Source organism: Typopeltis vanoorti, chromosome 4, assembly GCF_054136105.1.
Source record: "Typopeltis vanoorti isolate ZY-2024b chromosome 4, IOZ_Tvanoo_1.0, whole genome shotgun sequence".
Lineage (NCBI taxonomy): Eukaryota > Metazoa > Arthropoda > Arachnida > Uropygi > Thelyphonidae > Typopeltis > Typopeltis vanoorti.
Window position 1 is genome coordinate 62,332,041 of NC_143552.1, and position 19,014 is coordinate 62,351,054.

Sequence of the window (19,014 nt, forward strand, 5' to 3'; positions counted from 1 at the left end):
GTGATTCCTGCATAGCAGGAGCAAGATTGCAACACGTGCATGGTTGCTTATTTACTTATACTTACACGTATTCGATCCCAGTCTCATTTTTGCGCATCGACATACAAGTGAGCATTAATGTTCTAAAATTCACCAACATACATAATATAATTCAATCGTTATTCATTCATGAACTAAACTTCAATATGTTGAAGAGTTGAGCAGAGTTGGTAGTTTTGTACATCCTATATATATATATATATACACACACACACACACACACACACACACACACACACACACACACACACACACACACACACACACACACACACACCTATAGGAAGATTGTATTATCGTTATTTTGTTATCTAAATTAAATTTTATATATTATTTATCCCTCCTATCAAATATGCGATGTTAAGAATGACATCAAAAACAAAAACATACCCTTTGACGTTAAGCTAATATAATAATATATACATACAAGAAACACTAACTATAAAATAAACAATCTAAAACCTCACATAAGCGTCTTTTTTGCTTGTCCTATTATAATTACGTAATAGTAAAATAGAGGGGGGGGTCGATAAAAGTCAAGAAACTCTTGAAGGGGTCGACGGTCAAAGAAGTTTTGGCGTCCCCTGGTCTACAATATCTAAGGAATGATCAAAAAGACCAGATTTGCTATAGTTTATTTTAATGTGCATTTATATTCCTTTTTCCAAATAGGAAAAAGGAATATAAATGACAGTCCAGTTTCATCTACATGTATACAAATATACTTGTCGAATTTCATCTAGAAGTATCTTTAGCTTAGAGATTGTAGTGCTCATGGGCAAAATCTTCTATGGATTATAATTTTAAATTTAAAAATGAATAGACTGCTTATTGCAAATCCATTGATAAATTCAAGGCAACTATTATTCAATTAGAAGGAAATATAATCTTTACAGATCCAAAAATGAATCTAGTATATGCTTCACAAAAACTGCGTAAGGAATTATTACCTACTTCATTTTAGGAAACATTAATATTCTAAAAATTTAGTGCATCCTTCTTTACCATACTGACTAGAACAAAACCAATAGCTAAGTTAATAAATAATATACAAAGAAAAAAAAACAAGACTTGGCGCTTTTTTTTTTGGCTTCTCTTCTATAACAGTATATTCTTGCCTGTAATTTGGCTGTAACTTTAAATATTCACATCTCCAAAACAAACAAACTGCTGTGTATGGAGAGGTAAGGGAAGGTTAATACTTGTGAGGTGAGCTCTCATGTTAGCCATGTGTGGTGGTAACAACTGCACAAAACAATCAAATTTAACAGAAAGCCTATGTGCTGTATGTGGTACTACAGGATCTCCCGGTGCTCCTATTTAATCTTGGCAAATCATTTCCTACATGGCTAGGAAATCAGGAACAAAGTGTATATCGCCTTTCCTACCACAAACTAAAGAGGGACTCTGAGTGGATTGTTACTACCATCACCTCTGTGAATGACTAGCATCATCATATAAGAAATTACTTCAGAAAAGAACTAGATATTTATGACGTGTATCAAAAGATAAAGGAATAAAGAGAGAAATGGAAACAATATCTATTTAGGATGGAAAGATATTGGCTACAGTGAAGCCAGAACAGGCAAATGCCCAATCCTTAAAGAACATGTTGGAAGAAAATGTGTACACATGAAAAAAAAACTACATCTTTCTAGTGCTTTTCATTTCAGAAATATGAATGTTTAAAATTGAAATCTTATTCTTGGAAGATGTAAGCTTCAGTAATGTCAATGATACATTGATAAAATATCTAATTCAAAAAAAAAACAGTCAAAAGGTTTTCCTATTATAATGAAAAGGTTTTCCTGTGTAGAAGATATAAATTAGTTCAAAGAGAACCAATAATTATGAAAGCAACATTTCAAAGTATACCATATTAAGTTACAGATAAAAGTTAAAAAATAAGAAGATAAGTGTTTAGTTACTTACTCGACATTGACATACGTAAAGATGAAATATGTGGACAAGTTGCAGCTAAAAAATAAAAAAAAAAAAAAAAAAATAAATCTTAAATAGCTTTTCAACAATTTAATTTAATGCTCTGCTTAAACTGTTAAATCATGACATATTTTAAGGTCAACAACATTTAAACTTGCTGTCATCTCCATCACCTGTCAGGGAACTCACAATTAATTGTGGCAATCCAGTCCACTCATTCACCACTCTCAACACAAAAAAAAAAAAAAAAAAAACATTTATTGTCTGCAAACCCCTACTAAAAACACTCTTACACAATTTCCATGGATGGCTCCTAGTCCTCTTACTATTTGTCATATATTGAAAAATTTCCTTTGAATCAATTTTATAAAATCCTTTAACATCTTTTTTTTTTCTTCTTTTTTTTATCCCATGGTATTATTACACCAGCTCATAGAGGTCAAGTTCATGTATTTTATACAGCACCTTTTCTGGGTTGTTATAGAGTTCACATTTGGAAATATTCATACAGTTTAGCAAATGCATTGGTGATGCTTCCTCGATGTTACAGATTTTGCAGGTGGGGAAGACTTTAATGCCATTGCTAAACTTGATTGGTCTTGTGTGGCTGGTCTTGAGGCGAGAGATCATGGTAGTGGCACTGCGATTAAACTTGGAGTTAATGGTAGCTACTGGATTTTCTGCTGAGTACCAGTGGTGAGTCATGTCCTGAAGAATTGTTCTTTTTGTGTTTTCTTTTTGGGTGGTTTTAAAAAGATCGAAATCTGTGGTAGCACTTGATGTTGCGGCCATTTGTGCTACTTCATGTGCAGTTTTGTTTCCCTTTAATCCCACATGGGATGGGATCCATTGGAAGATTATTTCAGAATCCTTATGTAGTTTGTTTATGTTTTTTGCTATGTCTCTAAGTATTTCTTGATGGCTAGTGTAGCAGTTCTTAATAGCTTGAAGGGCTGCTAAGGAATCTGTGAAAAATATAAACTCCTTTGGGTTTTGTTTGTCCAAATAGCTGTGTTAATGGCTATTAATTCTGCATGGTATGAGTTGCATCCTTTAACATCTTAAAAAAGGTTCTATCATGTTCCATCTTTTCTACCTATCAACCAAACTTTGTAACCAACAAACCTTCAGCATATCCTCATAGGGAGCAATCCACAGATTTGTCGCAATAAACAACAAAATTACACGATAACCACAGTAATAAATTTACAACAAAGTAGATATTTCATAAAGTATAGATTTAAAATAAAGCACATATTGAAAATAACAGTACATCATCAGTGTGCAGAAACAAGCAAATCAAAGTAAAGGAATACAAGGTACATATAACAATCGGTTTACCAATTAAATCAGTTGCCATGAGCTAGAAATCAAAAATATTAATAAATAATCTTAAAATTATTTTTGAAGGTCACATAAAATATATCAAAAATACATAAACATTTTATGTAAACTTTGTTTACATAAAACAAAGTTTTATAGCAGATTTCTGACAAAACCAATGATGGATTTTTCTTGCGATTTCGAGTAGCTGAGTTTCTTGCTGCCCAAGCATCGAATCAGTCACATGCTGGTCATTGGCGCAATCAGTTGAGGAGTAAGGAGTAATTTCCGATGTTCTGACCCCATGAGACTACTTGTGGGAGTATTTTGGGAGAGATTTTTTTTTTTTTTTTGTACTTTTATGCATATATTCTTGTTCTAGTAGCAATGATTACATTTGTTGTCACTGAGTTTGCCATCAAAGTAAATGAAAGCATTTTTGAACGGTTTTATTTATAATATTGTGATTTATATCTATTTTTTATGCATTCTTGGTAGGTATTTATGATATTATTTGTTGCAGTACACAAAATGACTTCAAGCAAAAACTTGACAGCAAAAGAAGCAGAAGCCTATTTGGAAGGAGGAAGGTGGTGAAATATTGAATATTCATGAGAGTGAGACTGAGCAGGAAGTGAGTGATACAGAATCACAAAGTCCAAAATTGTAATTCTTATTTCTTCCATGCACAATGCCCATGTGAAATTGATGAAGAATGTCCTGAAAATAAATCTTGAAATAATAAAATTTTATAATTTCATGAAAGGGAGTGCTGATACATGTGTTAATTATGTATGATGTATAACCCTGGAAGATGCACTAAAAGATGACCAATGACACTGTTGTTCCATTTCTTGAATGTATCTGTAATACCCTGACTTACGTGAATCCGGAGTTACACGGTTTCTAATATGTACATATTCCCGTTCTGCTTCACGCCTTACCAACATCAAAACATTCAAAGCGTACTACATGGCGTTCGTTTGCAAGTCTGAATGAAGCTATGAGGCAAAATGAGCAACTGTCTGTTAAAGAGTTTTGGAAACAGTTTAATGTTTTAGATGCTGCAAGGATTATCGGAGATTCTTGGGGTGAAATTTCCCAAAAAACCTTGAATGGTGTCCGGAAAAAACTTTGTCCATCCGTTTCGCATTCAAAAAACTTTTTTAAATGTGAAACGGAAATGTTGCCAGAAACTCATCAAATTGCTAAGGCAATAGAAGAAATTGTCAACCTGCAAGGCAATTAGATTTAGAAGTCAACAGTGAAGATGTCAGCGAGCTGTTAGACTCCCATAACAAGGAGCTTACAAATGACGAGCTCATAGAGATGCATGAGCAAAGTGCTACTGAAGAGACCGAAACCTCAGATCCAGTTCTACCAGAAAAGCACATGACAATTGCAAAATTAACAGAAGGTCTCAACTTAATTAAGAAAGGTTTACAGATTTTGGAGGACAGATTCTAACAAGGGACGAATTGTAGCCACAAGGAAAGGAATAAAAAAATCATTGGTTTGCTATCAAGAAATTTTGCGTGACAAGAAAAAGACATTATGCTGTCAGACAAATCTATTATATTTTATGAAACCATCGACATCGAAATAACTTTTTTTTTTTTTTTTTTTTTATGTACGAAAAACTACAATTATGATTATATTTCTTAAAAAAATATAGGTGGTTTTGTAAACCTTTGGTCCCAATTAACTAATATTTTGTATGTTTGTATATATAAATTACATGCAAAATTATATCCCAAGTTATGCAAATTCGACTTGCGCGCTTTTTGTTGGTCCCACCTACTGCGTAACTTTGGGGTTTAACTCTATTCTGTATAATTTTGGACTGCCCAAGAGTTCTAAAATGAGCAGACGGGACTTTCTAAAGTCCCATCTGCTCATTTTAGTAAGATGCAATAACTGTATTGAAAATGAAGACTGAATAGAAATGCTAATAATTAATATAAAAATAAAGGAATATTAATGATTTGTTTATTTCATTTTACTCAGCATAATCAAACCTTATAATAAATAAAAAATTTCATGAGAAATATCATAACTTTAATTTGGAGTCAAATACGCCTCATGCCACTAATTATGTAACAAAAAAGGTGCGACTACTTAAGGATTAGACTTCTCACCAGCTTACTCACTCATCTATGAATCTTCTCTACCACCTCCTAATCCATAAGAAACCCAGGTAACCAAATCTATGCACAGTAATGAAAATGTAGCTGAATCATGGCCTGATAATGGCCATGATAATCTCCCTATCTTTACTTGTTAGCACATTTTTCAACATCCAAGTAATCCTTTGATTACTTGATGTGGTCAGTAGGGGGTGTGAGGACTAGATTTTTTCTGGAGAGCGGTGAAGAATGGTTGTCAGAATCAGTTGTGAGTGCTTTGTCTGTTAATTGGGAGGTATGATAGATGGTGTGGATAGACTGGGTCTCTCACGATGAGTCTTCTGATCCCATTGAGGTGCCCATATAATAATAATCTTCTAGATTTGTAATGGATTTATTTAAAAGTATAAAATCATCTGCATAAAGTTAAGAGCTGAGATTTACATCTCCAATTTTCATATCAGGTTTAATACCACTTTCCTTCATAATGTGATCAATATAGATAATGAATAACAGAGGGAATAATGTACATCCTTATCTGACACCAGATTTAACATCAAACCATCTTCCTGTACTTCCTTCAATTCAAACTGCTGACTTACAACTCAAATAGAGACTTACTGCTTGATATAAACATTAACCATATAACTGTAGCATTTTTAAATAGCTTTTCTCTTGGCAGCTTGTTACATGCCTTTTCCAGATCTATAAAACTTAAATACAGATGTTCGTTATATTCTCACAATTTCTCAACTATTTGTCATAAAGTGAAAATGTGATCCTGACTGCTTCTATTTGGAATGAATACAGTTTGTCCTTCACCAAGCTTCTCTTTTACAATCCTTCTTAACTGTTTCTCAAGTATACTTGCATAAATCTTACCAGGAACACTCAATAGAGAAATAACTATGTAATTCTCACATTCAGTTTTACTTTCCTTTATATATGGGTACCATGCGAGCTCTACTCCAATCATCTGGAATTCGTCCCTCTGTCCAGGCCTTCTGAACTATGCAGTGCAGCCACTGTAAGGTTTTTATACCTCCATATTTGAGCATTTCTAGTTGAATATTATCTACTCCTGCTGCCTTTCCACGTTTCAGGCTTTTCAATACTTTTTCTACTTCAAGTATTGATATGTATTTCTGATTGCATGCCTGTTGAGTGTTTTTCACCACTGTGCTATCTGCTTGTTTCATTTAGAAATTTTCGAAGTAATTACTTTATACATCAAGGATATCTTTTACTCCAGTTTTCATGTCACCTTAATCATCTTTAATTCCTTTTACAGCGCTCTTTTCCTGAGTTTTGTAATCCCCCCACTCCAGAATGTTTTGCTACTATCCTGATATTTATTTTCTGTTTTTATCGAAGTCTCTCCATGAGACCTAATGCAGAGAGTCAGGGAAACCAGATCATCAAAGGAGGAATGGGAAAAAAGATATGCATATCTTCAAACCTGGTTATGTATGTGGCAAAGGGGTGGAAAAATATGATTTGGGTTCAGATCTTTTGAGTATTGCTGGGAAGGGAAAAGAGAAAGTTATAGAACAAGATCAAATAGACTGCATATCTAATTATATGAATAGGCCTGGTGGTAATTTATTATGTCGAAACACAAATGCCAGCAGCATTAGAAACAAAGGGTTGAAAGTTTATTTTTCACTTGGTTAGACTATGATAAATTTAGTTTAATCCTTTATCCGAGTGTGGAACATTCACTCAGTGTTGTACCACCTTATCCCAAGTCCTGAAGATACTTTCAGGTGCAAACTTTGTTTGCTCACACTTGGATAAAGGATTAAACTAAATTTATTATAGAAACAAAGTGATTGAGTTCATTGCTTTATTGAATATGATGTCACCTCAGATTGTTAGCATTAGTGAAACCTTTCTAAATTATCAGAATCAGAACCATAAACACACTCAAATTCTCTGCAGATACCATACTCTCATGCAAGGCATTCCAATCATTCACAACTCTGCATGCAAAAAAACCTGCTTCTTGCTCCCCTGCTCATACCCTCCTTATACAGCTTCCAGGGATGACCTCCTTCTCCCCTGATATCCCACTGTTTTCTGTAGAACAACCTCTCCAACATTGATGCTATAACATGGAAGATGCACTAAAAGATGATCATTGACACTGTTCTTCCATTTCTTGAATATATCTGGGGGGGGTCATATCTCCCCCTCTTCCCTTATCCACTAGATTCTGTGTACTGCATCTCCTCAACCTTTCCTCATATTCAGCATTCCAGAGGTTAGAAAATACCTTAGTCAGTTGCCTCTGGACCCTTTCCAACATCTCTTCGTCCTTATGAAAACGAGGTGACCAAATCTGTGCACAATAGTCCATGTGTGGCCTAATCAAAGCCTTATACAATGGAACAAGAATCTCCCTACTTCTATAAGTCAGTGTCCTCTGCATCATTTCCAGAAGTCCTTGGTTGTCCTCACAATTTTGGCAATGTGTCCCCTATATTTCAGATCCTTATCCACTATCATCCCAAGATCTCTTATCTTATTTCCTCCACCTCTGACAATATATCCCCACCAATCATAATTTCTACATCCTATCTTTGTTTCCCAAATTTTAAAATCTTACATTTTGCAACATTGAACTCGCATTCCCATTCACTCAATTTATTCAATCATGATTTTACTTCAAACTTGAGAGAGGCCTGGCTGTTTGTTCATCTGCAAACAGGGTATTAAGTACAATTTTCGATGGTCTAGTTTAAATGCTGGTTTTGAATTTATTTTTGTTTTCAATTTTTTAACATATGTAGAAATATTAAACGAGTAGTGACATTAAGCATCTTTGATGGATTCCTCAGTTTATTAGTTTTCATTTTGTAACTACTTCACTGATTCTTACAGCAATTTGACTGTTATTATTACATCCTCCATGGAGGCGGTAGACTCGCTGTCGGAGGGTCAATCAACTGACAACATATTTATCACACTGGATCTTAAAATCCTTAACACATCCTGCATTAAGAATATGTTCCAGAAATGTGTTCCATTCACCCACAATTCTCCATGTAAAAAGGCTATTGCGGGATGGCTTCTGGTTCTTCTGCCTTCAACTCATTATTATTATATGGCCCACATGGAGTTCAAAGGACTCATCGCTGGAGGTCTATACTCTCTCTCTCTCATGCAAATATATTTACTGTCTCAAATAACTACACCTAAGATTCTCTGCTGATTCTATTTCTTGATTCCTATGAACTATTTTCTCTGTTAAGTCTATATTAAGCTATCAATAACAATCGAATATTGAAGATTATGCTGTATTGTTTTCTATTCACTTTACACCAAACACATTCAACCTTTAGATCTGCCGCCTCCCCCACTTAACAAATAATGGTACGAATTACTAGTAGCAAACCTAAAGTTACATACATATATAAATTGAGTACTGCGTGTTCTAAATAAAACAAAGATTTTTACCTTTACGAGAAAAAATGCATTTTAAAGAAAGAGACTCTAGAATTCGACCAAATTGGGAAATTGCCATCTTCCCGATTATAGCAGCAAGGTTTTAGTAGACAAACGGTTCAATACGTGCAAGTCACACCAATAGTATTTTTTATTTAAATCCCGATGCGAAATGGAGATACCACAATGATGAAATAATTAAAATATAAATATTTTATATTTTAATTTAATAACACACTAATGTTTTTATATTTTTAAATTTAGAAAACAGACAAAAATATAAAAAAAAATCTAGCAGATGATTTCAAAGCATCGAGTGAGAAAAATGTTAAGAACCACATTTTACTACTTTCTCCACGTGACTCTCTTTCATATGATAAGCTTGTGAGCTTGCTATTAACTTGTGCTATGGCTTTATCATTGAGGTTTCAAGTTTTGTTTAGTTCTTTTCGTCAGAGTAAGTGTTGTTAATATGTTTCTGTAGTAAACCATGATAATTTGATCGTTGTTTAAAGAGCCAGGGTTGTTTAGTTTAGGTATTCATAAATTTTTCAGCTGCTATATTTTCTACAGTTCTGATCAGGAAGGGCGTAAATCCCCGAAAGTCATAACTTGAGGGACCTCCAAGATCCTTTTGGAGAGGAATTAAACAGAAACTTGACCATTTAAAAAAGAATAGAAACGTTTTATATAGCAGAAATATCAAGTTTTATTCCCCGTTCGTGGGAACGGAATCATAATATATATCAATATTGATTCCCCAAGAAACAGCTATAATTTCTGACATTTTACACTCAAAACAAAAACCGAATAAATCAGACGGGGCGAGCACAAAAAAATGGTTACGCGTAGTCCTAATCCACGTAATCTTAAGAGCCTTGGTTATATTTAGTCAATTTTTTTTGGGTGTTGGCCTGTTTATTTTATTTCTGTATTTATTGTGTCCAATTCAACTATTGAAACTTAAATAAAACTAATGTGAACATCATTGTTCAACTATCTTATCATAGTTTATATGATAACAGGGAGCTTTAGTGAGATCATAGTAATGGTCCGCTCTCTTATTATAGGTGGTCTTAGAATATTTTTCATTGCTTATAGGTAAAGTTATTTAAGGATGTCATTCATTGCATTGGAAATAAATCTATTATAAGTGTTTGATATTTTAGAACATTTCTGAAAACATGAGAACTATTTTGCAGAAAATGACAGCCATTTTGTTTTATTGGATGCCTTTAAGAATTATTTACATAAGAGTTTAAGGTATTATGTAAAGTGCATACCTGTTAGGACATTATTTCATGACAGCTAATGAGTGACAAAATTTCTTCAGTGTTATTGAATTTTGCTAGAGCCTGTTAATGGGGAGCATTGTCATACCAGTACTGAAGAATAACTACTATGAAATATTATTTTCAGTACTAAAAATAAAAGAATCAGAAAGATTAAATGTGAAGTTTTTTTTGCTTAGGTCTTTAAAGATTTTCACTTATGTGTCAAAGGCATCTTCATTACAGAAATCAAATATTTATGTAATGAAGATGCAAACCAGAAATTTCTGGGCCATCCATCAGGTGATACTGCTACAGTTTTTATAGAGCTCCTTGGCTAGGTGTAGATAAAAGGTAGCATAGAAATTGGCTGGATCATTAATTGTTTTGGAGTTGTAACTTTTATTATTAAGATGTAGCACTTTGTGAAGCAAGCCCTTGCTGAGTTCTGTTCTGTCAGACAGTATAGATAAGATAATTAGATAATTTAGGAACTGTGTGCTAGAGTGAAGATAGTACTTTTTCAAACTACCACAGGATTAAAGTAAGCATAGTAGTTTCATACCATGCAAAGACATCTATGAACATCTGTGCCATAGTGTGATTTAAACATAATGCTGTCTGCTCAGGCAACCAGTTCTACTCAAGAGGTTGAATTCAGTAATATTTTTTTATATTATGTACTTATTAGATAAACTATTTCAAGGACTCGCAGTATTATCTGTACTTAATAAGTACAGATTATCTAATAGCTGGCCTGGTTGGCCGAATGGTCAGCGTATCCACTCTCTGACCAAAAAGGCTGCAGGTTCAAATCCTGCCGTGGGCATGGATATTTGTGATTGTCTGTGAAAATACTAATGGTGGTGGGCAGATGATAGCGTTGATGTAGATGATGATGGAAGTGTGATTTGTTGTAGTTGATGGATTGAGTGGTGGAGACAGAGAGCTGTAGAATAAGTGCCCTCCCTCGATGAGTCTTTGGACTCCCTGGAGGGATCACATAATAATAACTGTGTGTGAGAGAGAAAGCGAAATAAAAAATTATGAAAAACAAGGTGTTGATGGGTACTAAAGTTGCAGCCTCTAGAAATTGATTTAGTTATCAAATTTTTTTTTTTTTCTGAGACAGTGAAGGAAAATAACAGCCTCTGTGTAGAAACAATACAGGCATCAGAGTAGATGTTAATGGCACTTGACAGGTGATAAAAAAATATTAAAGGATGTTGTAATAAAATGTTATTACAGTACTGTTATTACATAACACCTCCAGGGAGTCCAAAAACTCGTCGAGGGAGGTTAGAGCACCTACTCTACAACTCTGTCTCCACCACTCAATCCAGCAATTACAATGAACTGCAACCATCATCATCATCTACACCAACGCCATCTACTGCCGATCATCACCACTAGTATTTTCACAGACAATCGCAAACACCCATGCCCACAACGGAATTCCAACCCACAGCCTTTTGGCTGGAGAGCGGATACGCTGACCACTCGGCCAACCAGGCCGGCAAATGGATAAGTATATTTGAAAAAAACAATTAGCATGTTCTAGGTATAATTGTAATAAATTGAAGAGGAGAGCCAGGTCGATGAATGGCATGATGGATGAGCAGTTTGCAAATAATTTGAAGGGAAGGTAGAATTGTTTGAGAGAGAGTGCACAGTCAAAATGAGGTATAGATAAGAAAGGCAAACATTAAAGAGCCTGAAAAATTTTGCAAGGGCAGCAGAAAAAAAAAAAAAACTAGTTGTTTGCAAGAGAGAGAGAGAGAGAGAGAATGCACATTCAAGATGAAGCATACATAAAGACAAGAATAAGGAGCATGAAAAGTTTTGCAGTGGGAGCAGGAAGGTGAATATTAGGATGAGAGAGTGATTATCCTCCTTAATGTTGTCTCCACCTTGACTCGGTAAGGAGGCTTGCACACACACACACACACACTCACCAATGACCTCAAAACTATGGCAGTGATAGCTAATCTACTGGTAGAACCTCCCTAGCTGGACAGGTTGAGAGTTAGGGGCCAGATTAAGAAAGATACCCTGGTCCTCTAGGTTCGGGATTTTGTGTAGGGCTAGTTACCTTACTAAGTAAAAAATTTCTACAACTTGGATTTTTCAACTGGAAAATTTATTAGACCAAAACAATGGAAAATGACCAAGTAAGGATAAAGGTAACCAATTAGGAATCTTGGACATTTTACAAGCAGCCATGTGGAATGCGCGGAGCATAACAACAAAGGAATTAGATGTTGAAAGTTTTTCCACTTGGTTAAACTATAAATTAAAGATACCAAGAAATTATATACTTAGTTTAATCCTTTATCCAAGTATAGGCAAACAAGTTTGCACCTGAACTATTTTCAGGACTGGTACAACTCGTGGTAAAGGTGGTATGACTTCACATCACTTGTCTTAGTATCCCATAATGCATAGCATTATGGGAAGGGTCACTGCATAGATTGGTTTCTGGCACCCACTGAGGTCTCATCAGTGGGTGCCAGATCCAGAGGTGATACCAAGGTTGAAGCAATGCAGAAGTCATATTTTCATATACGATTTGCCAAAAGGTGTCACACCTTATTATTAAAATACTCTGTATTAGAGATAGATAGTTGTTGAAAGTTTTTCCTCTTGGTTAAACTATAAATTAAAGATACCAAGAAATTATATACTTGGTTTAATCCTTTATCCAAGTGTAAGCAAACAAGTTTATGCTTGAGCTATTTTCAGGACTGGGGCAACTCGTGATAAAGGTGGTATGACTTCACATCACTTGCCTTAATATGAAAATATGACCTCTGCATTACTTCAACCTTAGTATCACCTCTGGATCTGGCTCCCACTGATGAGACCTCAATAAAGGTCGAAACCGGTCTGGGTAGTGATCCTTCCCATAATGCATAGCATTATACATGTCTGCAAGGATATGTGCTTTGCATAATGCTATGCATTATGGGAAGGATCACTACCCAGACCGGTAGTGATACTAAGGCAAGTGATGTGAAGTCATACCACCTTTACCACAAGTTGCCCCAGTCCTGAAAATAGTTCAGGTGCAAACTTGTTTACTTAGATATAGGATTAAACCAAGTATATGATTTTTTCTAAAAAAAAAAAAAAAAAAAAAAAAAAAAAAAAAAAAAAAAAAAAAAATCAAATCAAATCGGCTAACGCCTTTTTATTCCCGCATATAGGGAGTAGGCAAGGCTGTTTTTAGCCCTATCTAACTTTTGGAGACTGAGTGGGCAGTTCAATCTTCACTGGTACCCAATCAGAGATAGCTGGCCCAAGACTATCACTAATTAAGTGGCATGCAGTGAAGAGAGACGGCTCAACAAGTGCCGCCATCCCGTGGTCCCTAACACTCATATTTAATGTCTGAAATAATGTGGGTTCTACTGCTGATTTTCCTGAGTTTACTGGACAAAAAACCCGCTTACCCGTGCCAGAGATTGACTAACTCGGGAACTGGTCGAAAAAAGGCTTAGAAAAATTTCCTCTAGTCACCGACTAGATTCGAAACGAAGAAGTCTTCCTTCGTGCGGTTAAGCACCATGTTGTGCAAATGCCACATCCACTGAGCTACACAGACTTGTATATGATTTCTTGGTATCTTTAATTTAAAGGAATTAGAATTAGGAAAACAACTAAAAATATTGATGTAGCCATCATAACAGAAACAAAAAAAAGAAATTAAAGGGAACAAAAGATACAGATAGTTTTACAGTGTTATATAGTGGAGTGGACCAACATATCAGAGCTTCTATTGTTGTGGCTGTTTTAATCGATAATAAATGGAAAAATAGAATACGAAAGTGCAGTTTTATAAATGGTTGAATTATAACAGTTAAATTAAAAACAAATAGAAGCTACTTAAATATCATAGGAGTATATGCCCCTGAAGAAAGTAGGAAAGAGGATTCCAAACAATTTTATGAGAAACTACAAAAATAGTTAAATATAATAAAAATGACTATATATGTATATTACCCCCCCCCCCCCCCCCCAACTGGCCATGACATCTATAGACATCCAGCTAAATCTGGATACGATTCTATAACACCCGTTGAATGACACAGATAAGAAGTGCAATTTGGTCTCACTATTTTCAATGTACTTTCAATAATTTAAAAATAACCAATACTTTAAAAAAAAAAAAAAAAAAAAAAAAAATCATCATCAGCTTCCTGAAGTTCAGGTTACTATTATTATTACATAACACCTCCAGGGAGTCCAAAGACTCATTGAGGGAGGGCACCTACTCTACAACTCTGTACTCTGTCTCCGCCAACTGCAACTACCTTCATCATCATCTACGCCAACGGCATCTACCACTGACCACCACCACTAGCATTTTCACAGACAATTGCAAACATCCATGCCTACAGTGGGATTCGAACCTGCAGCCTTCGGGGCTGGAGAGCGAATACGCTAACCACTTGGCCATCCAGGCCAACACTACATGATTCACTACTACTATATCACAACACTACATGATTAAGTTCAAATGATTATTAATCTCCTATTCATCAATTTTCCTCCAAATCAACCTATTTCTTGTGAGCACTCCAATATTGTCATATCTAACATTTTGTGCTTCTAAAGCACTTTTGACTGAATGAATCAATCATTAAAAAAAAAAGAAAAAAAAAATATATATAGATATATATATATGAGGTGGTATCAAGAAGTTTCGAGACTAGGTTTGTAACACACCAACAGATGGCAGCACAAGACTGCATGCACAGTCACAAGGAGCACCTACCCTCATAAGTCAGTGTGCCAAAAGACATCGTCCTGTGTACATCGGGAGCTGTGCAACTGATGCTATTCTGACCACCTGCGTTACCACATCTGCGATTTCATCATGGACAGCAAGTTAGAACAAAGAGCAAATGTGAAATTCAAGTTTGAAAAAATGTGAAATTCGAGGATCATTACCGGTGACACAACTTGGGTGTACTAGTACAATCCTGAGATGAAGCAACAGTCTTCACAATGGAAGAGCCCATCATCTCCATGACCGAAAAAGGTGAGGCAGGTCCGCAGCTCGATCAAGTGCATGCTCATCGTCTTTTTCGACATTCACAGCATTGTGCATCAAGAATTCGTCCTCAGGGCCATACTGTCAATAGCGAGTTCTACTGCCAGGTTTTAAGATGTCTGAGGGAGGACATTCGGTGAAAGCGACCAGATCTGTGGTGCGTGAAAAACTGGATGCTCCATGACGACAGTGTACTCTGTCACTGAGCTCTCCTCTCACGAGTTTCCCACCAGAAACAGCATGATCTCACTTCCTCACCCATCCTACTCGCCAGATTTGGCTCCTGCAGACTTTGCCCTCTTCCCGAAGATGAAGATCCAGCTCAAAGGTCACCTTTTTCACACCATTTAGGAGATCCATTGCGAATTGCAGAAGATGCTTGACATGCTTCGAAAAGATGACTTCCAGGACACATTCCAGAAGCGGCAAGAATGCTGGGAGCGCTGTATTGATATGCAAGGGGCTATTTTGAAGGTGCTAGTGTGTAAACGTAGATAAATAAAGTAATTTCTCGTAAACAGAGCTAGTCTCGAAACGTTTTGATACCACCTCGTATGTGTGTGTGTGTGCACACACACACACACACTTGGAATGGCAGAGGAACAAGATCTATGATTGATTATATCATTACTAATCAGAAACTAGCTCTATGTGTGTGAGAGAGAGATGTACATGTTTACAGAGGAAGTGAAATTTTTTCAGATCATTATTTAGTAGTCTCTAAAACAGAAATACTAGCAAAATGGAGAAAGGAAGTAAATAAGAGAAAACAAAAAATAGAACAAGTATACATAGTATATCTATTATTTTAATAATAATGACTTCTGTCATTATTTCAACCTTAGTATCTCTTCTGGGTCTGGCTCTCACTTCAGCAAAATATTGAAGTGGGAGCTAGATAACTGCTAATGCTCACAAGACAAAATTAAAAGTTTTTGGAAAGTGGGATCTTGGAAGCATTTCCTTTGGACTAACTCCTAATAGAGACCTTTGACTATATTCGGAATTCTCTTCTCCACTTGCCTAATATTACCAGTTCAAGAACTTGTATAACAAAAACGTTAAAACCTTAGAAGACTTGAAAATTGGGCTACTTTCCTTTTCTTCTAAAGCCATAGTACTTAAAACCATAATCTGTCCTGCTCAATTGTACATAATAAACATTACAGAAATTAAGGAAAAGCAATGATATAGTCAACCTGTGCATTTTTTTTTGGTCCAGTTGATACCGTGAAGTTAAAAAGGAATTTCTTCAACTATCAAAGAAGCATGGAGGCTTTGGGCTTCCAGTATTAAGATTTTGCTATTTAAGCAATACAGCTTCAAAAATCTATAAAATGCTGCAGACCAATCACGCATGTGGAGACCTTCTCCAGTACTACCTGGGTTTTCATCTCCTGCTATTTGGAGTAAATAATTATAAAGGTTCAAAAGTCGAGATTGTTCATGAATACTACAACATTCTGTGCTTAACCCTGAGATTGTTACAACATTCTGGCATTGATATTCTTTCCATTAATAAAAACAACACTTAGTATAAAGAAATCTTTAACCTCTTTTGCCATATATTTCCACAGATGGGTACTGACAGTAATGCTTAGTTTCATAACTTATTGAAGTTCCAAGGATACTGTAACATGAAGGATCTTGCTTGGAGAATTGCACATGGCACCTTCCAGTAAATGCAAGCAAATGGAAGTACTTCAGAGATCCAATCTGTGACCTGTTACCAATTGAAACAGTAGAACATGCATTCTACAGCTGCCCTCTTGCCCTGTGTATTTGGAACAGACTATGTATTTGTTGGGCATTCCATTAATTAAAAAAGAGCAGTTTTTTTTAAAGTATCTTCCCCCTATCCCCACCCACCTGTCAGCAATGGGAAGAGAATTTTGATTTTTATAATTAATTAATTAAAATACCATTTATGGAGAGGTGGGAAAAACATGGATTGGAAAACCAGCAACATGACATACAAATGCTTTACAATATTGTATTGTGGAAACTTTATTTTTCACTCAGACAGTTTTGTATTTAGAAGCATTCTGGGGAAGATACCAAATTTTTGGTTAGGTGATGTAAGACCACCCATATTATGCAATCTTCACCAAGAAGAGATACATTTCTGTATTTGTAGTATGAGAGGTGTTTTAAATGGTTCCATCCTCTTAGTTTAATGTGATCTTATGGTCAATGGAATGATTGGAGAGCAATTCCAGGTTACAGAAAGCCAACTTAGATAAGTTGGCCTTATCTAAGTTGCCTTAGATTAGGCAAGCCACGTGGGTATCAATCATCTTTGGTTTCAGTTGGTCTTTTGGTTGTTCAGCTATATGAGACTGGCAAAAAAGAAAAATGATAGCCTTTGGCTATATGATATAAAAGAGCTAAGGCCTTTCTTCCTCCTAATATCAGGCTCTTTTGCACCCATATACTAACTACTCTAAGCACATGATAAACACTCCTTTGCTTTTTCACCTCAAAAGGTCAAAACTGGTCAGAGTAGTGGCCCTTCTCATAATGCATACCATTATACATGTCCAAAAATTTGGTGTGCTTTGCATTAAGGGATAATGAGGCAATTGATGTGAAGTCATTAGCATATATATACAGGCTAATGACTTCACATCAGCAGCCTGTATATACAAGTATCCTAGTTGTGAAGATATTTCATGCTGAAACTTTGTTTACTTACACTTGGATTAAGGATTAATCAAGAATATAATTTCCTGGTATCTTTGATTTAGAATTCTAGAATATCACCATATGTGAGTCTTCCTTATCCAACACATTCATCACGTTACTCTGAAGCAAGGAGATTGTTAAAGCAAGACATGCTACACATTTAATGGAATGAAAACATCACAAGGAATGAATTAAAGAACAATTTAATGTTCCAGTATCTTCTTTTTGTCATTTTGTAACATAAGTGTCACAGAATAAAGTGGAACTTAATATAGTTTAGATCCTTGCTCTAGAAAGAGAGCACCCTCTATGCACATTAGTAGGAAGCCTTAGTTATAACTTTGCCTAAGAAATGTGTATTTTATTGTAAATTGTTAATTTTGCACATGGGTTAGAATTTGTACTATCAGCATTGTTGATTTTTATTTACTGCAATTTAAAATCAGATTGAAATATATTCTCTCTGCTATATACACTAGAAACCTGAGGTCAGGTTATGGTTAGTAGTAAGACACTACGAAAGAGTTGCATAGGTGTAGTTTCTTTGGAAAGGTAGCTGCATTTTGTTAAATAAGACAAGCATCAACTGTGGCTGAAAGAATATTGTGACTAAGGTTGCCACATATTCGGCTCTAAGCCAAACATTCCTTTCACAACTTTCCCACCCAAACAAGCAATACCTGTTCAAGTATACTCGATTTGTAGAGTCAGATGAATCTGTAGTAAGCATAAAAAAGCAGCAGCAAAGAAAAATGTGTATCAAGTGTGATATTGATTTAACAAATAAAGGAAAAGATGGTTTCTTTAAACAGAAAAACTTAATGCAAGAAATACATCAAATTGGCTGAACATTTATTATTATTATTAAAAAAAATGATGAGGACTGAAGATTGATAAAGGTTCTCCTGCTGAATTATGCAAGTCATTTTGTTAAACATCATCACTGTAGCAATTGTTACAAATGCTCTTTTGAGGTGTATTTGATTCTGATCTAGTTAAGAAAATCTGATGTTTGGAAAAACTAAATTTATTCTTATTTTCTTGATCTCCATGGAGTCACAACACTTATTGTGGGGAGTCAACACCAGTCAGTAGAAGTGTATTGTACCACTCCTTAATTTCATCC

The 19,014-nt window shown here is 35.3% G+C and overlaps 2 protein-coding genes across 3 annotated transcripts in view; one reads left to right on the plus strand and one right to left on the minus strand.

Annotated features, from left to right (window-relative positions):
• Nucleotides 1–9,062, minus strand: part of Mtpalpha (monolysocardiolipin acyltransferase Mtpalpha) — a 255,626-nt gene extending 246,564 nt beyond the window's left edge. The window contains exons 1-2 of the mRNA XM_090391226.1: nucleotides 8,889–9,062; nucleotides 1,972–2,016 (exon numbers count right to left, since the gene is read on the minus strand). Coding sequence (XP_090247352.1) covers nucleotides 1,972–2,016; nucleotides 8,889–8,955 — 112 coding nt within the window. The 5' untranslated portion in view covers nucleotides 8,956–9,062. The remainder of the gene's footprint in view (nucleotides 1–1,971; nucleotides 2,017–8,888) is intronic.
• Nucleotides 9,063–9,243: 181 nt separating this feature from the next.
• The window catches only part of Mtpbeta (mitochondrial trifunctional protein beta subunit), a 241,179-nt gene continuing 231,408 nt past the window's right edge, over nucleotides 9,244–19,014 (plus strand). For both annotated transcript variants that reach the window (XM_090391842.1, XM_090391841.1), the window contains exon 1: nucleotides 9,244–9,333. In XM_090391842.1, coding sequence (XP_090247968.1) covers nucleotides 9,285–9,333 — 49 coding nt within the window. In that variant the 5' untranslated portion in view covers nucleotides 9,244–9,284. The remainder of the gene's footprint in view (nucleotides 9,334–19,014) is intronic.